This window comes from Malaclemys terrapin, chromosome 4, assembly GCF_027887155.1.
Source record: "Malaclemys terrapin pileata isolate rMalTer1 chromosome 4, rMalTer1.hap1, whole genome shotgun sequence".
In the NCBI taxonomy this organism is placed as follows: Eukaryota; Metazoa; Chordata; order Testudines; family Emydidae; genus Malaclemys; species Malaclemys terrapin.
The window spans coordinates 136,653,550-136,673,184 of NC_071508.1; the positions used below are offsets into that span (position 1 = coordinate 136,653,550).

Genomic DNA, 19,635 nt, shown 5'->3' on the forward strand with positions numbered 1-19,635 from the left:
CTTGTGCTTGCATTTTTGTATTTTAATATTTTGCAGGCCATTGTATTATATGCTGTAAACAAGGCCCTTTTGACATTTTGCACACACTTTACAAGAGTATTTTCAGATGTACATATATTTATTAGTAGTATTAGCTCCACATTACACAGATCGACAGGCTATTGTGTAATAACTTTGAAGGAATCAAACACACATTGTGGGGACAGCAGTCTGTAAAAAAGGCATTAAAATCTATATCAGGTACAATAATTATTTATTATTTGTATTCCAGTAGTACCTAATTGCCTCAACTGAGACCAAGCCCAATTGTGCTACGCGATCTACAGATTCATAGGAGGAGGATGAATGCCCTGAGGAGCTTACAATTTAAAATATGAAAGGCAGACAAAGTGAATCTACTGCTCATGACAACTCCAGGAACCCAAGTCCTCTGTTGATCCACAGAACAGCTACAACACAGGCAGCAACAATACAAATGTGCTTTCACCCTAATGTGGTTAGACTTACATCTAGGGACAAGTGGATAGTTCATTCTCCATGACCTCTCAATACTTAAGCTCTCTTCTATGATAGCCAGCAATGCTGCTAGTAAATACCAACATCAATGGTAACTTCTGTGATTTAGACACCTATTTAGAATGGAACTAGTGCCACCAGCTAACTTCACATCAGTCACTGGGTACAATTACTCACTAGTAGTCTGCAATGCATTTGAACCAGTTAACTTATATACACAAGGCTGCACATCCTACTGCAAGTCTTCACAGAATGTCATTACGTTCTCGTCCACTTAGCACATATAATATTACTATGGTAATTAATGTTAATAGAGTGAATAACAAGAATCGATGCACAATCAAGTGGCAAGATTTGATTCTTTTCCATTCATGCACTTAGCACATTTACATGACAACTGGCCTACATCAGATCTATGATAGAACAGATATTTTATAATCATATCCATCTGTATTAAGAGATAGGATACATGCACACCACTCCCACTGACTTCAATGGGAATTGAGCATTAAGGGTAAAATTTGACCCTAAGTAATCCAGTGATTATCCCTAAAACAAATAAGGAAGCATTTGTACCAATGTCAACTCAGACATTTTTAGATATTTGAAAATGAACACCATTTAGGTCATTTGCAAATGTCTCACTTTGTGCATGCTTATGAAATAAAACGTCACCATATTTAGAAATATATGACGTTTCTTCCCATTGGGTCTGTGCCTGAGGGAGCAGTTCTCTCTGTGGCAGTGTGTACAAAGGGTTAGGAATGTGGGCAGGTAAGTCTGTGACTACCCAGGTCTACTGGCCAAAACCCTGTTTGTAGGGACAGCAGCAAATACTACGGTGGAGAAGCAGCCATCAGTACTATAGGTCATACTGCGGTAGCAGCTACATTGTTGCTCTGCGGCTTTGAGGGATGGTGGTAAAGGATTTCCACCAAAACAGAGATCCTTTGCATAAAACATATTTACTACACTTTGTACAGGGGACCAAGATTTGTTCCTGAGACTCAGGGTGAAATCCCAGCCCCACTGAAGTCAATGGGAGTTTTGCGATGGATTTCACTGGGGCCAGGATTTCACGCTACATTTTAATTTTAAAATCCAGAGAGATTCTATCTGTGATCAGTTTTTTGGGATGCATCTCCCCCTCTTGCTTCAATAACAAAGTTTTCTCTACCCATATCTCAGTGGTCCATAGAACAAACAGGAAGGCATTTGTCAAGTTAGAAAATCATGGTGCTCATTTTTATTTTTCTAGCAGCCCCAGAGCAACATTGCTTTGGAACCACATGAAGCTGAAGATAACGCCCATTGTCTTAGGGAAGTGCTCATCAAAAGCAAATTTCATGGAGTCCTGTAAAGGTACTTCTACAACTTCAATCAGCTCTCCCTCTTCAGGCTGGCCTCCACCTTCTCCAGTTTTCATCTGATCTGTTACCTCTGCATAAAATAAGGTTTGCTTAGAACCTGTCACGCCAACTCCGGACCTGAAAAAAAAAAAAAACAGAAGAGGAAAAACTTCACATTTATTTAAGAAAAATGTTATTTTGTACCGAGGAAACTGGGACCCTGGTCCTCAATTAGTGCCCCTGAGCAATACCAAAATAAAAATAATTCATTATTAATGAATTTTAAGTATTCAAAGTGACAATGTAGAACCTCTTTTTATTCATAAAAAGTTAACTAAAATTGTCATGCAGAAATATTAGTGCACTTTTGAATTCAGTTCCACTTTAGCACAGATATGTCTACAACTATATTCTGTGGCTGCACTGAATGTTTATTTTGAAAGGAGGAATAATTGATATAACAAATGGAAGATTCTTCAATTGACTTCAGTGGGAATTGGTTTGGGCCCTGATCTATAGAAACCTGCAAACAATAGGGTGAAGCTCCCCAGGGGTATTTGCATGTTACATTTGTTTGCTTATTTTTATAAGAAATTTTAGATTTCTGATGCTTAAGAAGATTAGGTCTATTCACAGCTGGAGTCCTCTATTCACATACTGGATAGGTGCAAGAATGGAGTGACAGTGTGAGATTCTTTTCTCCACCCCGCCTAACCCTTTTGACTTGACCCAAATGGACCACCCTAAGAATGAATGCATCTAAAGTAATTCAGCCTCTCAGCTAAATTTGTTATCATGGATTTACTTTAGGATATCTTAGATTATGCAGTCTTTCTTCAGCTAGACCACTTGCTGTGCGTTATACTTCTTATTTGTTAATCCTCTATTTCTTAAGAATTATTTCATTTAGATTTTTTTAAAATAAGAGATAAGTACATAATCCACTCACTTGGTCCTTCCAGGAAAATAGTCACATTGCAATTGCAACTTCTGCATTTCCTGGGATAACCAATGACTTTTAAGGCATATTGGGGGCTGATCCAAAGTCCACTGAAGCTCTGGATCAGGCCATGAATGCTGAATATTATTGTACATAGGATTCAAAGATTTGTAGTAGATTAAAAATTATTTATTCAATACATATAGTTTTATTATAGTTCTAATAAAATAAAAATCTTATAACATATAAACCCTTTTTACTCAATCTCTAGATAACTAAATCTCCCAGTTAGTCCAAGGTAAATCATATCCCTAGCAGGAATTCAAGCCAGGCTGTATTCTTTCAATCTTCTAAAACAAATCTAATTATTTTGGCTGGACAATATTAATTAGTCAGTTTGTTGCTATATCAATAGCCACAATTTTTTTTCTTAATGAAAACAGAATTGGAGTCAACAAGCGGGATTCTCTTCCTAACTCTCCCACTGATGTACTGTGTGACCTTGGGCAAGGCACTTCAACTGTCTGTGCCTCAGTTTCTGCATCTATAAAAAGTGGACAATGAAACTTACTTATCTTTGTGAAAAGCTTACAAGAGACTAGGATGAAGGGTGCTATGTAAGTATTCGATCTATTCTCTGCTTTCTCTGTGATTGTACTATTCTTCTGATACATTCCTTGGCCAAAGATAACGTGACCTAGTGGGAGGTAGCAAGAGAAGAGGCTAATGGGCTTCCCCCTTTCTCTCCCGCCTCTTACTGAAGAATGTGACCTGCTTTCTCAGTAAAACTGAATTACTATTTACTGTCCCTAATGACCTGGTTTTTGCAGCCACTGTCCTTAGCGTTTGTATCCTATTATGGTGGCTATCACTGCAGGATTGTCAATTAAAAAAAGCTATCCAGCACTGACAATGATTCACAGACTTGATGCACCACTAGCACAAGATCAAATGCCTTCTCTGGACTCCCCCCTGCCCTTTGCACCCTTTTCCCTTCTCTAATGGGAAGCTGCTCGGAAGAATAACCCCATCAGGCATGCTGCCACTCATCTCAGTTGCAAGTGACGATCCAACGGGCAGAAGACACAATAGAAATGCAGTCTTTGAAAGCAGCAGGATTTACACACTGGGCCCACCATGCTGGTTTAATCATTCTAATCTCATTATAAAAGTAAGGTAGACCCATTTTTCATGAAGTTGCTACCAGCACCCAGTTTTCTAAAGTTGGAATGCCATTTTTTATGCTAATATGCTATCAGTGTTCTCTCTGCTGTAATGACGATGACACACTTCTATATATTTTCTTGGTACTAATAAGCATTAATGCATGGTATTAAAAAGCAACACAGGAGATGAATCACTGATTAAGAACAAACAGGGTTATTTCAGAGGCCACCACAGGCAAGCCCTTTAAATCCTAGGAGGAGTCCAAGTTGTCTGTAAACATGCTGGCCCCAGTTTATTCACCTTGTTTCATAGGTGTAGCTTTGGGAGGGCAAGTAAGGGGGTTGTGGGCCCCTCCCCTCAAACTGCAAGCCTCGAGCAGGCATGGAATTTGCACCCCCATGCGCGGCCCCATTGGCCTGACTGGAGCTGTCTCCCCAAATATAGAAGTCAAACTATGCCTTGGCTTGCTTTCCACCACTGAGCTCCACCCTAAGTGCTATCAACTTTTCCCAATCCTACCTCAGTCTGTATAACAAAATCGTAACTTAAAAGACTTATTTGCCATGGAATATTACATTGTTTTTATATCACATTTATTTCAATTATTGGCCCTCATTTTCCTATCTCCTTCTATTATCTGTTATCTGTGTGTTGTTTGCATGAGGGGCACTCTGTTTTTGAGTCTATAAGAGGTGGGGATATTCTTTTTTCTTGCTGTTCTTTATATAGGGTATGATTTGTTTTTCATCTGTTATTTTTTGAGGAATTGTGTTTTTAATAATTACAAAAGCACACAGAGCCTGGGATTTGGTATTTTTAAGTAGAAACCTAAAGAAATGAAAATAAATGTTGGATTAATTTAGACTGTAAAATCTTCAGGGCAGGGAATGTCCCTTGTTAATCTCTGTATGTGCCATGGTAAATTACAGAACTACAGAGGTGTTTAATAATAAATGAATAAATACATAATAAAACATTGCTGGTGGCTATCTTGCCTTCTCATCTAGATTTGCTCTCACCTCAACTTGATTTACACAAATTCTTTTTAGGACCAATTCTAGCAATTTGTATCATATTATATTTCATCCAAAAAATAACAAGTGGGAAAAACAGTTTTGAGTAGAAAAATATATCCCCTTCCCTTTTAACCTGCTTCTGAAGTTCATGACCTTTTTCAAGAAACCAAACTGGTGCAGATCTGTAGATAGACAATGAAAGCATTAGATGTAACCTAGTCAGTTTGATATTATGCAAAGGGTCAGTCTGCAATCCACCAAGTTTAAAAACATATGACCCTTATATAAAAGACCCTTCCATACAAACTCTCTGCCTTAATTATTTACAGGGTAATCTCTTCCTATGCTACCCATGACCTTTTGCTTTTGAAATAGCTGCAGCTGTGGAAATCACTGAGTTCTCCCACCATGTATCTTTTCTTTAGCGTAAAAGAAAATTGTTTCCTGAGTCACAGCATCATGAGAGATTCAGTTTCTTGCCACAGGATCTCAAATAGCTTATTGATTTCACGTCAGGATATTATTACTTATATGATACTCCTCCTTAGTACAGGCTGAGCTCAAAATATCAAGACTGGCTGTTATTCTCAAACTTAAAGTGTTTTTAAATGATGTTTGGCCAGGATCTCATATCTTTCCTATACTGTAGTACCTGGAATTGCACACAGTTTGGGTCATATCTTGCCATTTATCTACGCATAGAGCTTGCCACTGAAATGAATGGAACGTTTGGGATAAATAAATTAATGGTAGGATATGGCCACAGCTTCATTTGTTTGTTCTTCTATTTGTATTCTCTCCAGTCCATTTTAAGACAAGCTTAAATTGCATTTTGAGTTATTAGTTTTAAAATAAATATCTGCCTCCAAATAAGCAATATACACGAACAAAGGATCTGATAAATGCTTTTCACTGCAGTTTATTTTACTCCTCTCTCTAAGACTTTATATTTGTAAATCTATTTATATTCTAATTCAACAGCTCCTCTCAATTTTAAACTGACTAACTTTGAATACTTTGTATAATATTACATTATCTTCGGTATAACATTAAATTGACTAGGTTATGCCTAATGCTTTCATTGTTAAATTATAGATCAGTCTCACTTTGGATTCCAAATAAGGTCATCTACTTCAGGAAGAGATCAAAAGAGAAAGCAATATATTTTGCTGCACAAAAAGGATCTATTTCCAGTATTTTCCCACTTACTATTTTTTGTCTAGATCAGTGGTGCCCAACCTTTTCTTGCCACGCCCTCCCTTAACAGTAATGGAATCTGTCCATGTCAGGGGTGGCCAACCTGTGGCTCCGGACCCACATGTGGCTTTTCAGAAGTTAATATGCAGCTCCTTGTATAGGCACCGACTCCCGGGGCTGGAGCTACAGGCGCCAACTTTCCAATGTGCTGGGGGGTGCTCACTGCTCAACCCCTGGCTCTGCCACAGGCCCTACCCCCACTCCACCCCTTCCTGCCTCCTCCCCTCAGCCTGCCATGCCCTTGCTCCTCCCCCCGCAGAGCCTCCTGCGCGCCATGAAACAGCTGATCGGGAGGTGGGGGGAGGGAGGGGGAGGCGCTGATCAGCAGGGCTGCCAGTGGTTGGGAGGCGCTGGGAGTGGGGTGGGGGGCTGCTGATGTATTACTGTGGCTCTTTGGCAATGTACATTGGTAAATTCTGGTTCCTCCTCAGGCTCAGGTTGGCCATCCCGGTTCATGTCTTCTCTCCCCCGCCACCCTCTCATCACTGCACACTTGGCTCAGCAGAGGAGCTTGGTATGGGGAGGAGCTGGGGCTAAAAGCAGAGCTGGCCTGGAGGCAGAGAGGGAATGAAGACAGAGCTGGGCTGGGGGTGGAGCAGAGGGAGGAGTGGAGCGGTGGCTGGGGCCAAAGCTGGGCTGGGTGGCGCTCTCTCTCCCCCCCCCCCCATAGGGGCTGGCCTGGGTCCCTCAAACATTCCTTTGTGCTCCCCTAAGGGGGGCGTGACCCACAGTTTGGGGACTACTTGTCTAGATGATTTGGCTTTATTATCTTCTGATTCAGTTAAGTGTCATCGTCTTCTCATGGATCTAGGCTAACTGCCCTTTATTAAAACAGATATTCCTGAATATTGACCACTGCCATCTTTTACAATATTTCCAACCTGTCTTGCATCCTCTTGTACTCTCCCTTTCCTTAGAGAACTATCAAAAAATCGCCACCAAAAATGTTTTATTTGCCTTGCTATTTCCCACAGAATTCCCAAATGCAACTCACTGGGCCTGTTATTTTGAAGCAGTTTTAACTGCCTCTTCTGCTCTGATGAAGTCATAAAGCATTTTAACATTCCCCTTTGAAAATGTATATTAGTCTCAGGGATGTGACCTTCAGCAGTTGTTTGTTTTTTTTGAGGGGGAGGGGGAAAGGTTCCAGTAAAAAAGGAAAGACTTCTTTAGGTTTCTAGTAATATCAAACTTCAGTCATTAACACTTTCCTGTTATCTATCCTCTTGCATGGCTGTTTGCACTTACTATACAAAATATTCCAATAATTTTGGGGTGCCTTTATTCTCTTTGATATTTTTATTTCAGTGACATCTGCCACCTTCCTGCTCTATATACTGTCCATACATTTTTTCTTCTTAGCCTTTTCCTATAATTTCAAATAAAAAAAATTGCTTTCCCCCGATCACACAGTGAGCCTCCTAAGAACAGAGATAAAAACTGTATTTAGTACTGATACACACAAACATATACCTTAACTTGCCGAGCACTAACGTGCTACACAATGTGAGACAAGTGCAAAGTGAGGGGTATACAAAAATTATGAATGCAGGAAACTTACAGTGCTGCAGGATTTGTTCTTGTGGTGTAAATTATTCTGTAACTTCAATTTCATAATCCTTTATTCCAATCTAAATAATTTTTGACAATAAAAGTGATAGGACACCAAATGTGTGTAGAATGTAAGAGACTTGGACTAAAAATGAATGTAGTCCCTTAAAATGAGTGCTATATACACCGATAAAATACTTTTTTTTGGGGGGGGGGGGGGGAGGACAACCAGTGTGGATGCTTATATGTAATAATGACATTATGCACTTAGGTTGTGTATATCGGTTAACAAGAACCCTGGGAAATCCAAGCATCCCTTCATGGGCTCTTTCTTAACCATCTAAGGGTACGTCTTCACTACCGGATCGGCGGGTAGTAATCGATCTATCGGGGATCAATTTATCGCATCTCGTCTAGACGCGATAAATCAATCCTCAACCGTGCTCCCCGTCAACTCCGGAACTCCACCAGAGCGAGAGGCAGAAGCGGAGTTGACGGGGGAGCCGCGGCCATCAATCCCGTGCTGTGAGGATCTGAGGTAAATCAATCTAAGATACGTCGACTTCAGCTACATTATTCTCGTAGCTGAAGTTGGGTATCTTAGATCGATTTTCCTCCCTCCCCCCAGTGTAGACCAGCCCTAAGTAAGTGAACAGCTCTGGATAAAGAGGTGGGTGAAAAGGAACTTTCAGGTTTTCAAACATTCCTTTTAGGCTGTGTCTACACTTACGGTGGCATATTGGGTACAGGAGCTATGTGCTGTAGTGAAAGGCAGGCTGTATCTACATTTATCACTGCGGTGTGTCCTGCTGCTGGAGCCCTTTCCCGGCTGCCTCCCCCCTGCCAGAGCCTTTCCCTACCACTGGAGCCTTTTACTGGGGGAGGGAAGGGGAAAGGCTCTAGCAGCAGGGAGACAGCAAGACACTACACTGCTAAAAATAACGGTGTAGATGTGGAAAGCGCTGCTTAGGCATGTAGAGCCGTGTAGGGTATATACCTTGGAGGTTCAGGCGTGTAGGGCCTGTGCTCACCTAGACCATTCCCTGTTGAAACATTTGCAATACTGCACAATAAACAAACTGGCTTTGTTAGCAATGATGAGATTCTGTATACAATTTCATTCATAAATCTGGTATGCAGTATATAAAAGCGGAACTACTAACTTTTTCTTAAACAGTGATTCATTTTAATTTTACAATCAAAGTGCTACATGTTCACATTCTTTGTAGTTTCAATGTACATAATTAAGGTGAAGTTCTCTATATGGAACTTATCTATTTATAAAATGCAACTTTTATTTGGATGCAGAATCTGTTATGTAGAGAATTCATACTGTCATGTTTACAAGCAAATACAGTATCTCAGTGGCCTTTGTACTGCATTCCAAATCTACTCAGACAAATTTTGTGCAATTTCCACTGTAATGTCTTAAGACCTTTACACAGTTCTAATGTTATAAGCAGCAGGTGCAGGAAAGAAAAAGAATAGATGCAATTAACACAAAATTATATTACACAGTACTATCCACAAACAGGTGTACTAGCAGGTGATCTTTCTAATCATAATACATTTTATTGTACAACAGCTATTCACCACAATGCAATAAGGTAAAAATGGATTCTATTCATCGGTTACTATGTAGAAGGAATAATGCCTTTGAAAATACTAAAATGCACAATACTAGCTCCATAGGATAAGGGCTGTGTTTTTTCTTTTACACCTTCTATTTACTGTAAATGTTCACATTTGGGAGGAATGTGGGGTGGGAGCGAACTTGTACCTAGTTCTTAAAGAACATTGGGCCCTTACATCAGAATCCCCATATACAGATTTCTGAGACCCTCCTGGCCAAGGTAATTGCTACCAAGAAGGTGACCTTCCAGGAGAGATACGACAGAGGGCATGATGCCAACGGGTCAAAGGGAGGGCCCGTGAGCCTTGACAGGACCAGGTTTAGATCCCATGGGGGAATGGGTTCATAAATTTGAGGGTAAAGTCTCTTTAAGTCCTTGAGGAAGCAAAGGACATTTAGTGTGAAAAGACTGACCTACCATCCACCAGAGGGTAGAAGGCTGAGATTGCCTCTAGGTGTACCTTGACTGATGAAATGGCTAGGCCCTATTGTTTCAGATGGAGCAAGTAGTCCAGCACAGACTGGAGAGGTGACCGAGTCGGTGAGAGGCGACCGAGCCAGTAAGAGGCCTTTTGGGGATAACCACAGAGAGAAACGCTTCCACTTGGCAAGGTGAGTAGCTCTAGGAGGTTTCCAACTACCTAGCAAGACCTGGCAGACTTGTTCTGAACAGGCCAGCTCTGCCAGATTTAACCATGGAGTTTCTGCACAGTCGGGTGGAGGGCCTTGAGCAATCAGCCTTGATCTTGTGAGATCAGGTCCAGGACGGGAGGGAGTGGCAACAGGATCGCTACTTATAGGGCAAATAACAGGCCGAATCAGTGTTGATGCAGCCATGCAGGGGCTATAAGAATAACCCTTGCTTTGTCTCGCTTGACTTTCAGTGGACCTTGTGCACAAGAGGAATGGGGGGGGGGGGAGAAACGTGTACAACAGGTGCTTTGCCTATAGGAGTAGGAAGGCATCTGTTGAGTGAGCCCGGGCTGCAACTGTGTAGCGAGCAAAACTGCTGACATTTCCTGTTCTGCGGTCTACAAGAGGACACTCCCACCTCTGAAAGATGGACCTGGTTATGTTATGAAGGGACCACTCATGGTGAGAAGAGAAAGATCTTCTGAGATGATCTGCCAAAGTGTTCCAGGCTCCCGGAAGGTGAGAAGCTTCAAGGTGGATGGAGTGCTTTGTGCAGCAATCGCACAAGCGAATGACCTCTTGACGCAGGATGGAGAAGTGTGCTTCTCCCTGCCTATTGATGTAAAACATGGCTGCTATGTTGTCTGTAAGTGCTCGCACAACCTTGCCTACAATCTGGGGTAAAAACACCTGGCATGCTAGGCAGACCACTCTGAGCTCTCTGACGTTTATATGCAAGGAGAGCTCCTTCTGGGACCACAGCCTTGAGTCCTGAGGTGCTGCAGGTAAACTCCCCACCCTAGATTGGATGCATCCGAGATTAGGAATACTGATGGCTGGGGAGTGACACATGGAATGTCCGATCCCACCAACTGGCTTACGTTCTGTGTGACAAATGGTGACAGCCCAGTGAGTACACCAAGGCCAGCCAAACTTGAAGGGATCTGAGGCGCAGTCTCACATGCTGCACCACGTAACTGCATGCCACCATGTGACCTAAACGTTTGAGGCAGAAACAGGCTGTTGTGATGGGGTGGGCCTTGACTTGATATATCAGAGCCAACATTATCTGGAAGCAAGCCACTGGGAGGAAGGCTCTGGCCCAGGTGTAATCAAGCACCACACTGATAAATATCTATCCTCTGGACAGGGATAAGAGTTGACTTCTGCTCACTTATCAATAGGCCCAGGGCTCAGAAGGTAGTCTGTAATAGACCAGTGCTGGCTCTCACCTGGGCCTTGGACCAGCCCTTGATCAGCCAGTCATCGAGGTAAGGGTAGACTCGTACCCCGCCCTTCTGAGGAAGGCCACCACCACCGCCATGCATTTTGCTGACAGGCCGAAGGGGAGGACAGTGAATTGGGAGTGTGCGGGCTTCACTAGGAACCTGAGGAACCCGGAAAATGGAGATGTGGAAATAGGCCTCTTTCAAGTTGAGGGAGGCACAACAGTCTCCTGGATCCAGGCAGGGAATGATTGAAGCCAGGAAGACCATACAGAACTTCAGCTTCTTGAGATAACTGTGAGGCGATGCAAGATGCAAGAGACCCCTTTGGCCTTCAGGATTAGGAAATAACGGGAGTAAAACCCTTTCCCTCTCAAGTTTTGAGGCACCTCCTTCACAGCCCCTATCCGAAGGAGGGCTTGCAACTTCTGGACTATAAGTTGCTCGTCAGAAGGGTCCCTGAAGAGGGATGGGGATGGAGGTGGGGAAAGGGGGAGGGAGGGAGAGAAGAAAACTGAAAGTTGAAACCTTCCTCCACTGTACTCAGCACCTAACGGTCTGAGGTGATGAGGGACAATACCAGGCTGAAGTAGGAGAGTCAGTCTGAAAACAAAGGGGGAGCAGGAGCCGGTGTGGGAACGGATATAGTGCCCTTGGGGACCCCTTCAAAAGTTCTGTTTGGAGCCACCAGGATATCTGTGTGGGCCCAGTAGAGAGGCTGAGGAGGAAGAGGGCGGTTGCCTGCACTTATAACCCCTGCTTTGTTTCTTAAACATGTCTTGGTGCAGTGGCGGAGCTGAGAAGTGGACTGGTTGTTGAGGTCTGAAGTGCTTCTTTGAGGAACCAGGGCACAGAGGCCCAGGGACTTGAGGGTGGCGCTAGAATCTTTCAGGTGATGGAGTTTTGCTTCCATCTGTTTGGAGGAGAGAAGTTCCCTTAAACAGAAAGGCCTGAATGGACTGCTGAACCTCCAGTGGTAGTCCCAAGGATTGGAGCCAACAGCACCTTTGCATGACTAGCCCCAATGCCATTATTCTAGCAGCTATGTCAGCTGCATCTGGAGAGAGGCCCTGCCTATAGTCTACCCTGCCTCCACCAGAGCAGATAAGTCCTGTCTGGACTCCTGGGACAGTCAGTCCTTGCATTCTGACACGGAGTCCCAGATGTTATAATCATACCTCCCAAGCAAGGCCTGCTGGTTGGAGATACAGAGCTGCAACCCACCAGTAGAATAAATCTTTCTACTAAATCGATACAGCTTCTTTCAATCCTTCGCCTTGCGAGTCGTGCCCTGCAGCACTTGCCTGTCTCTTTCATTGGCCACTGCGTCCACAAGGGACCCGAGAGGGGATGGGAATATAGGTACTCATACCCTTTGGTGGGAACAAAGTACTTTTTCTCTGGTCTTTTTGAAGTGGGGGCAGAGAGGGTGGAATCTGACATAGGGATCTGCCTGAATGCATAACAGCCTCAGGGGTAGGGCCACCTTTGACAGAGCTGCTGCAGCCAAGATGTCGATCAGGCTGTGAAAGGATTCTTTAAGCACCTCCACTTCCAGCCCTAGGTTAGACGCCATCCTTTTCAATAGCTCCTGATGAGCGCTGAAGTCATCCCGAGGCACCGAGCTCCTCAACCCCCACACAGCTTCGTCTGGGGAGGAGGCGGCCTGCACCAGGGGGTATTCCTCCTCTTCTTCTGCACTGCCCACATCACGTATCCCCAAGTCCTGTGCATTGGTACTGGGTTGGGTACTATAGTCAGGGTTAGGTGTTGGATGGTGTGTTGGAGGGGCCTTTCTCTCAGACACCACCGAGTATGAATGGCTGGAAAGTGGTCCCAGTACTGGAGGAAATCCCCAAAGATTCCAAAAAGGCCACAGGACCTGCATAGGCTACTGCCCACTCGGCCAAGTGCCTGGAGGGGTACCCACACCAGGATCTGACAGAATGTAGGCCTGTGGCACCTGGCATTGGCCACTGTCGGAAGACTGGATACTGGGCTAGATGGACCTTTTGTCTGACCCAATACGGCCATTCTTATGGGTACTGGTATCAGCCCCATGGCTGGGTGCATGACTCCATCTCTGACTCCCATGACAAGTCAGCTTGTGGGGCCATGGGGAGGCAGTACCCGTTACTTCCACTGGCTGGTGTCGAGGGTCCAGGGAATGGTGCCAGAGCAGGGAAGCCTTTGATGACATCCGCAGGGTTGGTTTCCCTCTGATCAGTTCTGGAGGACCCATGCTGGATAGAATCTCAGGGCAACATGCTCCCTTCTGCTTGCCATCCTCACTGGTGCTGGATCTTGCCCTGCCGGGGTCGGCAGTACCAGGAGTGCCATCAGGTCCCTGGCCATGGCGAATGCCTCCGGGGTGGATGGCACCATGATCCCACTGGTGCCACAATGTCCCCCCAAGGTCAGCAGTTGGTCCTGCACCAGATTACTGGCACTTATGAGCAGGGCAAAGTTGATGCTTGTGGGGCAGGGGCAGAGAAGTGGCCCAACACAGGTCGCACCCTGGTGCGCTCCCCATGCTTGTCCTTCCTCAGTTCCAGGGAATGTCCCCTTTTGGGCCGCTGCTTTTTGTAATTCTTTCTCAGCACCGGTGAAGGAGAATGGTGCCAAAAGACCTGTGCTGCTGGAGGAGCACTCCGCACCAATGCCAAGGTACTCGGTGCAGAGTCTGACCGGCTTGGCTGTGACGATGGGCTGAGTGAAACTTCCATCAGGAAGTCTCCCTGTCCTTTATTGTACAAGGCTTGAAATGGCGGCAGATCTGGCAACGCTCTCACACATAAGCTTCCTCCAGATACTTCAGACAGCTGGAGTGTTGGTTGCTCACCGGCATGGGCTTGCCGCAGGAGGCACTGGCTTTGAAGCCCAGAGACCAGGGCATGCCAGGCCCCAGGGACAGAGGATGCCCTCTAAACAAATGAGAGAGTCCAACTATTTACACAACTACTAAAAAAAATAAACAGAAGGCAACAAAACTTGAAAAGAAAGGAGGGAATAACAAGAACCACTCATGAACGTCTTGCCGAAGCAAGAGAAGCTGTTCCAGTGACCATCACGGGCTGTAAGAAGGAACTGAGAGGATGTAGGGCCAGCCGGGCCCCTTATACCAACGCATGAGCATGCAGCACTATAGGATGCTAGAGACAGCCCGATGGATACCATTGAGGGAAAAATCTCCAGTGACTGCATGCAGTGCGTGCGCACACCTACGATGGAATGGACATGAGCAAGCACTCGAAGAAGAACAATCAGTAATTTTTATCTTGTTCTGCTGAATTATTTAAATCTAAAGCACTCTACAAATATTCTCGGTGAAGACTTTGAAAATGTTAGAACTCATGGGAGTGCTAGAAGTTAATAGATATCTTGCAGTCAGGAAGAAAAATTCCATTATTTTTTCTTCAGTGCAATAAAACAAGCCTTGAGCATGGCACGGAGGGGGTTGAAGCCTAAAAAGCTAGTTCACAGATGAACTTCATAGAAGTTCAAGTTTGAAACCATAGTCAACCACCTGGGGACCGGGAGGAAACTTGTCACCATCTAATAAAAGGGAAAACACAAAAGACCTGGTCACTCATAGGACACAGAAAAACTGGTATTTCTTTTATAAGATGATAATCATACTGCTTTTTGCTGCATCCAATGGAATACAGGTCTTATTCTCTTACACACCTCTAAAGCTCCAATGATGGAGCTATAAATAATGACACACAAAAACACTATGTTAAAGTAACATTTTTAAGTTGCAAAGCCGAGCACTCAAAAAATAGTAAATAAGTGGGATGAGACACTTTGCGAGTGGGTTTCATAGATACCTGCTCTCTGCAGAGGAATGGTGAAACTCAGAAATCATGGATTTCATTCAAGGCTCTGAAGGGGACTGTATTCTAGTGCTCCAAACCAGCGGGGTGCTAAATTTCTCAAAGAAGAGGGCACCAGAAATTTTTTTAACATAGTCAAAACAACATATGTTTCACTAGCCTGGTTTTCAGAAACGGTTGAACCATTTTGGCTGGTGGGGGGGGGGAAGGGGGGGAAAAAAATCAGCCTGAGGCAGACACTCAGCATATAAAATTTCAGTCCAAATGCTTAAAGTTTGACAAAATTATAAGCAACTGAAAACAGAATCTTTATAATAGGAACTGTTGGGCAGTCTTAGTAATACATGGGACTACCAGCCCCAACTATAATACTCAGATACCATAAAGCTAGACTGATTATGCAATCTGCCCTGAGTAAGGGATGATACATAAATGCAAAGCCCCCAGAGCAGACCAGACAACAAATTATGTCTCTAAGAGCCATAATTCACTTTCTGTTACACTCATGCTCCTGGACTACAACAGATTACTTTCTCCTCTGTTCTGTATCAGCTGTGAGGTCCAGAGTAAAGGCTCTGCTCACAACCCCCTCACCCCCACCCTCCTAATCTCCTCCCACCTGTGCAAGTGTGGGAAGCCTAGGCAGGGGATTGAGGTTAAAATTTTATAACCTCTGACTACCTATGTAGGCCCATAGGGCAAGCTGCAGTCTCACCCCCAATAGCTGTCATACTGTTGAGTAAGAAGGTGTCACTCTTGCATAGTCACTTTTCTAGTCATAACTTTAAAATGTTCCTAATTTTATTGTACTAAAACAGTGGCTTCATTTATGAAAACAAATAAAACCTAGATTAGATTACTGTTCACTACTTAAATTCAAACTTTCACAAGAAGGAAATTCAGAATGAGCACTGACATGCGACTGTTTACTGTATGTCCAGACACCTTCCTCTTAGTTCACATCAAACTGATTTCACAACTGCACTCCTGTTGAGATGCTTCCCAGGAACAAAGCAGTGGGGACTGAAAATGCAAAGCTGTACAATGTGAAGAACTCTGCACAGTACTGACCTGAAATATCAGGTCAATAAATACTTAATGGAAAAATTATATAGATCACTGAGATGATAGACTATAATAATGGATCTGATCAATGTACTATATGTTAATCCCCAAATCACTGAAAGAACACATACTAACCATTCTAATGTCTTATGTCAGCATTTTGTATTGGCTATTATAGGGTTGATAAAGATACTATCTAGAATGCATTTCAACAATCTGAAGAACAGCTATTTTTTCAAACACTGATATTGGTAAGCTCAGTATTCTCCCCACTTCCTCCGGAGGTACTCAATGTCCCTGACAGAGGGGACCAATTCTCACACTCTGCCCTTACAGCCAATACTCAAGGCTCATGTTGGGCCACCATGCTGCAAGCTGAGGAAGAGTGAACAGGACCCAGACATGAATGCTGCAAAAGCCCTTCTCCCCAACAGGAGCTGAACATATTCCTTCTAAGGGAGCAAGAACACAGGATTTGGAATCAACTCTGTCTCCCATGTGGCAGTGCAGAGTTATAAAGAGTCCAACAACAGGTGAGTTTTTAATTGAAACAAACCACCAATACCCTATTTCAAGGTGCAAAATAAAAGCCAGAAAAATATCAGCTTTAGGGTCACAATCCTGCATTTTGATTTACAAAAGTGAATCACTCAGCCTGTGTGGAGGTCCACCAAGTGGGGCTCCAGGCAGGTGAACTGCTGTGCCAATGAGCACCACAATGTAGGACAGGGGCCTTAAAGATTAATCACCACACTAAATGTATTCTATTTGTGAGTCACACTGCAAGTAAAACCTGGACAACTCAACTAAAAAAAAAAAATTCTGTAAAATTAAAAGAAATTTGTTAACAGAGAATGTATGTTGTTTCAGCTAAATGTGAATTCTTACTATTGAGTCATAAACCCTAAAAATGGAGGGTTTACAATGGAAATAGGGTCACAACTTATTTTTTTAAAAGATTTTTTTAGATATCTGTGTCGGTACAGCACATCAATGTCACACAAAATACAAAATACTATGAACAGCTTTTGTTAATTCTAGAAAGCACTGTTTCTTTCAGTAAAAAAAAACCCTAATAGAGCTTCAAGGAGTTGCAAGAGACAACTCCTGTGATTCACCCCTCACCCCCCCTCCCGCCCCATCAGAAGCGTTGCTTGTTAATCCAGCAGGAAATAACATTTGCCAGGATTGACAGCTGTGGATTTGTATTCAATTCCCAAATTAAAAACCAATGACAGGGTCTAGTTCAATAGAGCTGTCAAGTAAAAATGAAGTAAGTAAAAAACCTGCAGCCATTCTCTTGTACATGTATTTTGGATAATGGTAACAGATGCCTTTAACAATGCTACAGCCTGGTAGGGAGATATAATGGCAATAAGGCTGTGAAAACATTTTCTTCTGAAATTATTTAATTCTTGACATTTCTTTAATTCTGAACAGCACAAATATATTCTCCTCTTATTTCTGATGTAATTTATTAAAATATTTTACACATGTAAAAATGTTCATAACAGCGCCAGCAATAAAGTGATATAAAATGTATCCTAATACATATTTCATATGGCCCTGATCTTGCGAACAGATCCAGTGGCACAAACCCTCATGCTGGGGTCCCATCAGTGTAGGCTCACAGCCCATGTTGTGCAGCTCAGTTTTTAATTAGAATAATGGAAATCTAATACAATAGGTCAGCTAACCTATCATCCTGTGAGTATAGGATTGTTTCTTACAATACACTTTCTAGCACTTCAACCACTCAACATTTAAGAGCCCCAAGCAATGGGTTTTCCACCAATTCCCTTGGGGTTCTCTATTCCCCAGTCTAATCGTTTTTACTAGCCCAATTTTCCTCAATTTGAATTTCATCTAATTAATCTCAGTTTATAGCCCTTATCTCCCTAAATAATTCTTCTCCTTTCGTGGTGTTTACACCCTTAAGCAATCGTGGATGGCTGTTTCTCCCAGCTCATTGATTTGGCAAGGAAATTAATTTACCCCTAAGCTATTCTAACAATTGTCATTTGAAAAAGATTAAATACAAAGCATCAACTTGGCTGCTATTTACCTGTACGAAGTGATTCTCTTCAGGTTTGTAATGGGAATGTCATAACCACACTCTTCTAAGACTTCGTTGCATGCAATTTCCTCCAAAGAAAGTCCTGGCTTGTCTACTAAACCAGCGCAGAGTTCATAGGTCACGCCTTCTGTAGCTGGTAAGGGATCCAATAGAGGACACCAGCTATCTTGGTCTTTACTTTGAAAGTCTTGAGGATGGTGCCGTTCCATTTCACACATGTAAACAGCTAAAAAAATGCAAAAGAAAAAACAACTGTGCGTGGAAAAGTCTACTATTACCCTTACTCCAAGTGAATTTCACCATGCAATTTATAACAAATCCAACTAATAGACACAATAAATCATGTAGGACTACATTCTAAAAGGTGTTCAGCTGCCTGCATTGGTGTGTGTGCAAAAATCACATTAAGACACAACTTTTGCACATTATCACTTTTACACACAAATGATGGGTTTTGTGTGGATAAATTCTATGATTTGCATACCAAAGTGACAGGCCACAATAACTACCCAGATAAGCGACTGGAGCATGCAATATTTCACACCTTTTGAAAATCTGTTTCCATAATATATCATAAAGGTACACACGTGCTATGAGATGTAAGTATTTGAAACTGCTTAATTGTGAAGCATTTACTACTGATGGGGTAATCCATAGTTGATTTTTAGTTAAAATGAGAAAAAAATGAAATAGCAGTGGAATTTTTGTTTTCTATTTCATTTCTGTGAAATGGTCCTTTGAATATTAGTTCTGCTTATATTGATATGGATGTCTCATACATACTACCAAAACTAAGTGCAACTGGTTGAACCCAAAAATCTATTGTTCAAAACAACTTCCATTTGTTGGCCAATGTACATATCAGTGTTTATTTTAATCTATGCATTTATCTCTGCTGGGAAGTTGGTCTGTACATTTTGTACCATGTGCACAATGATGAATCTTTCAGCCTGTCAACTCAGCTGTTATTTGGACAGGGTTATGAAAAGCATGTATGTTTGTTTGAAAAATCCTCTTTTGAACATATAGTTCTTTGCACAGATTCTTGAGTGGAATTTGCAAAGGACCTTTTGCATTAATCTAGAAACAGCTGTCACTGTAATACACTCCTAAAGGAAATACTAAGGGCCAGATTCTATAGCCTATAGTCAAAACTCTCACTGATCTCAGTGGACATTTTTCCTAAGTAAAGCCTGCAGGATTGGGTCCTAAAACACAGAGAAGCACTACCAAATATATAGAGCCATTCAAACTTTCTTTTACAGATGTAGCTCTATTTGTCTCTTCTTTGCAAAGTTTCCCATTTTCACCCCCTATCTTTTATTAACAAATTTGATACAGGAAAAAATATGATATTTAAATGTTATAA

The 19,635-nt window shown here is 42.7% G+C and overlaps 1 protein-coding gene across 5 annotated transcripts in view; it reads right to left on the reverse strand.

Moving 5' to 3' along the window:
* Positions 1-236: 236 nt before the first annotated feature.
* The window catches only part of NUDT14 (nudix hydrolase 14), an 88,944-nt gene continuing 69,545 nt past the window's right edge, over positions 237-19,635 (reverse strand). For all 5 annotated transcript variants that reach the window (XM_054027717.1, XM_054027716.1, XM_054027718.1 and 2 more), the window contains exons 4-5: positions 18,255-18,492; positions 237-2,003 (exon numbers count right to left, since the gene is read on the reverse strand). In XM_054027717.1, coding sequence (XP_053883692.1) covers positions 1,763-2,003; positions 18,255-18,492 — 479 coding nt within the window. In that variant the 3' untranslated portion in view covers positions 237-1,762. The remainder of the gene's footprint in view (positions 2,004-18,254; positions 18,493-19,635) is intronic.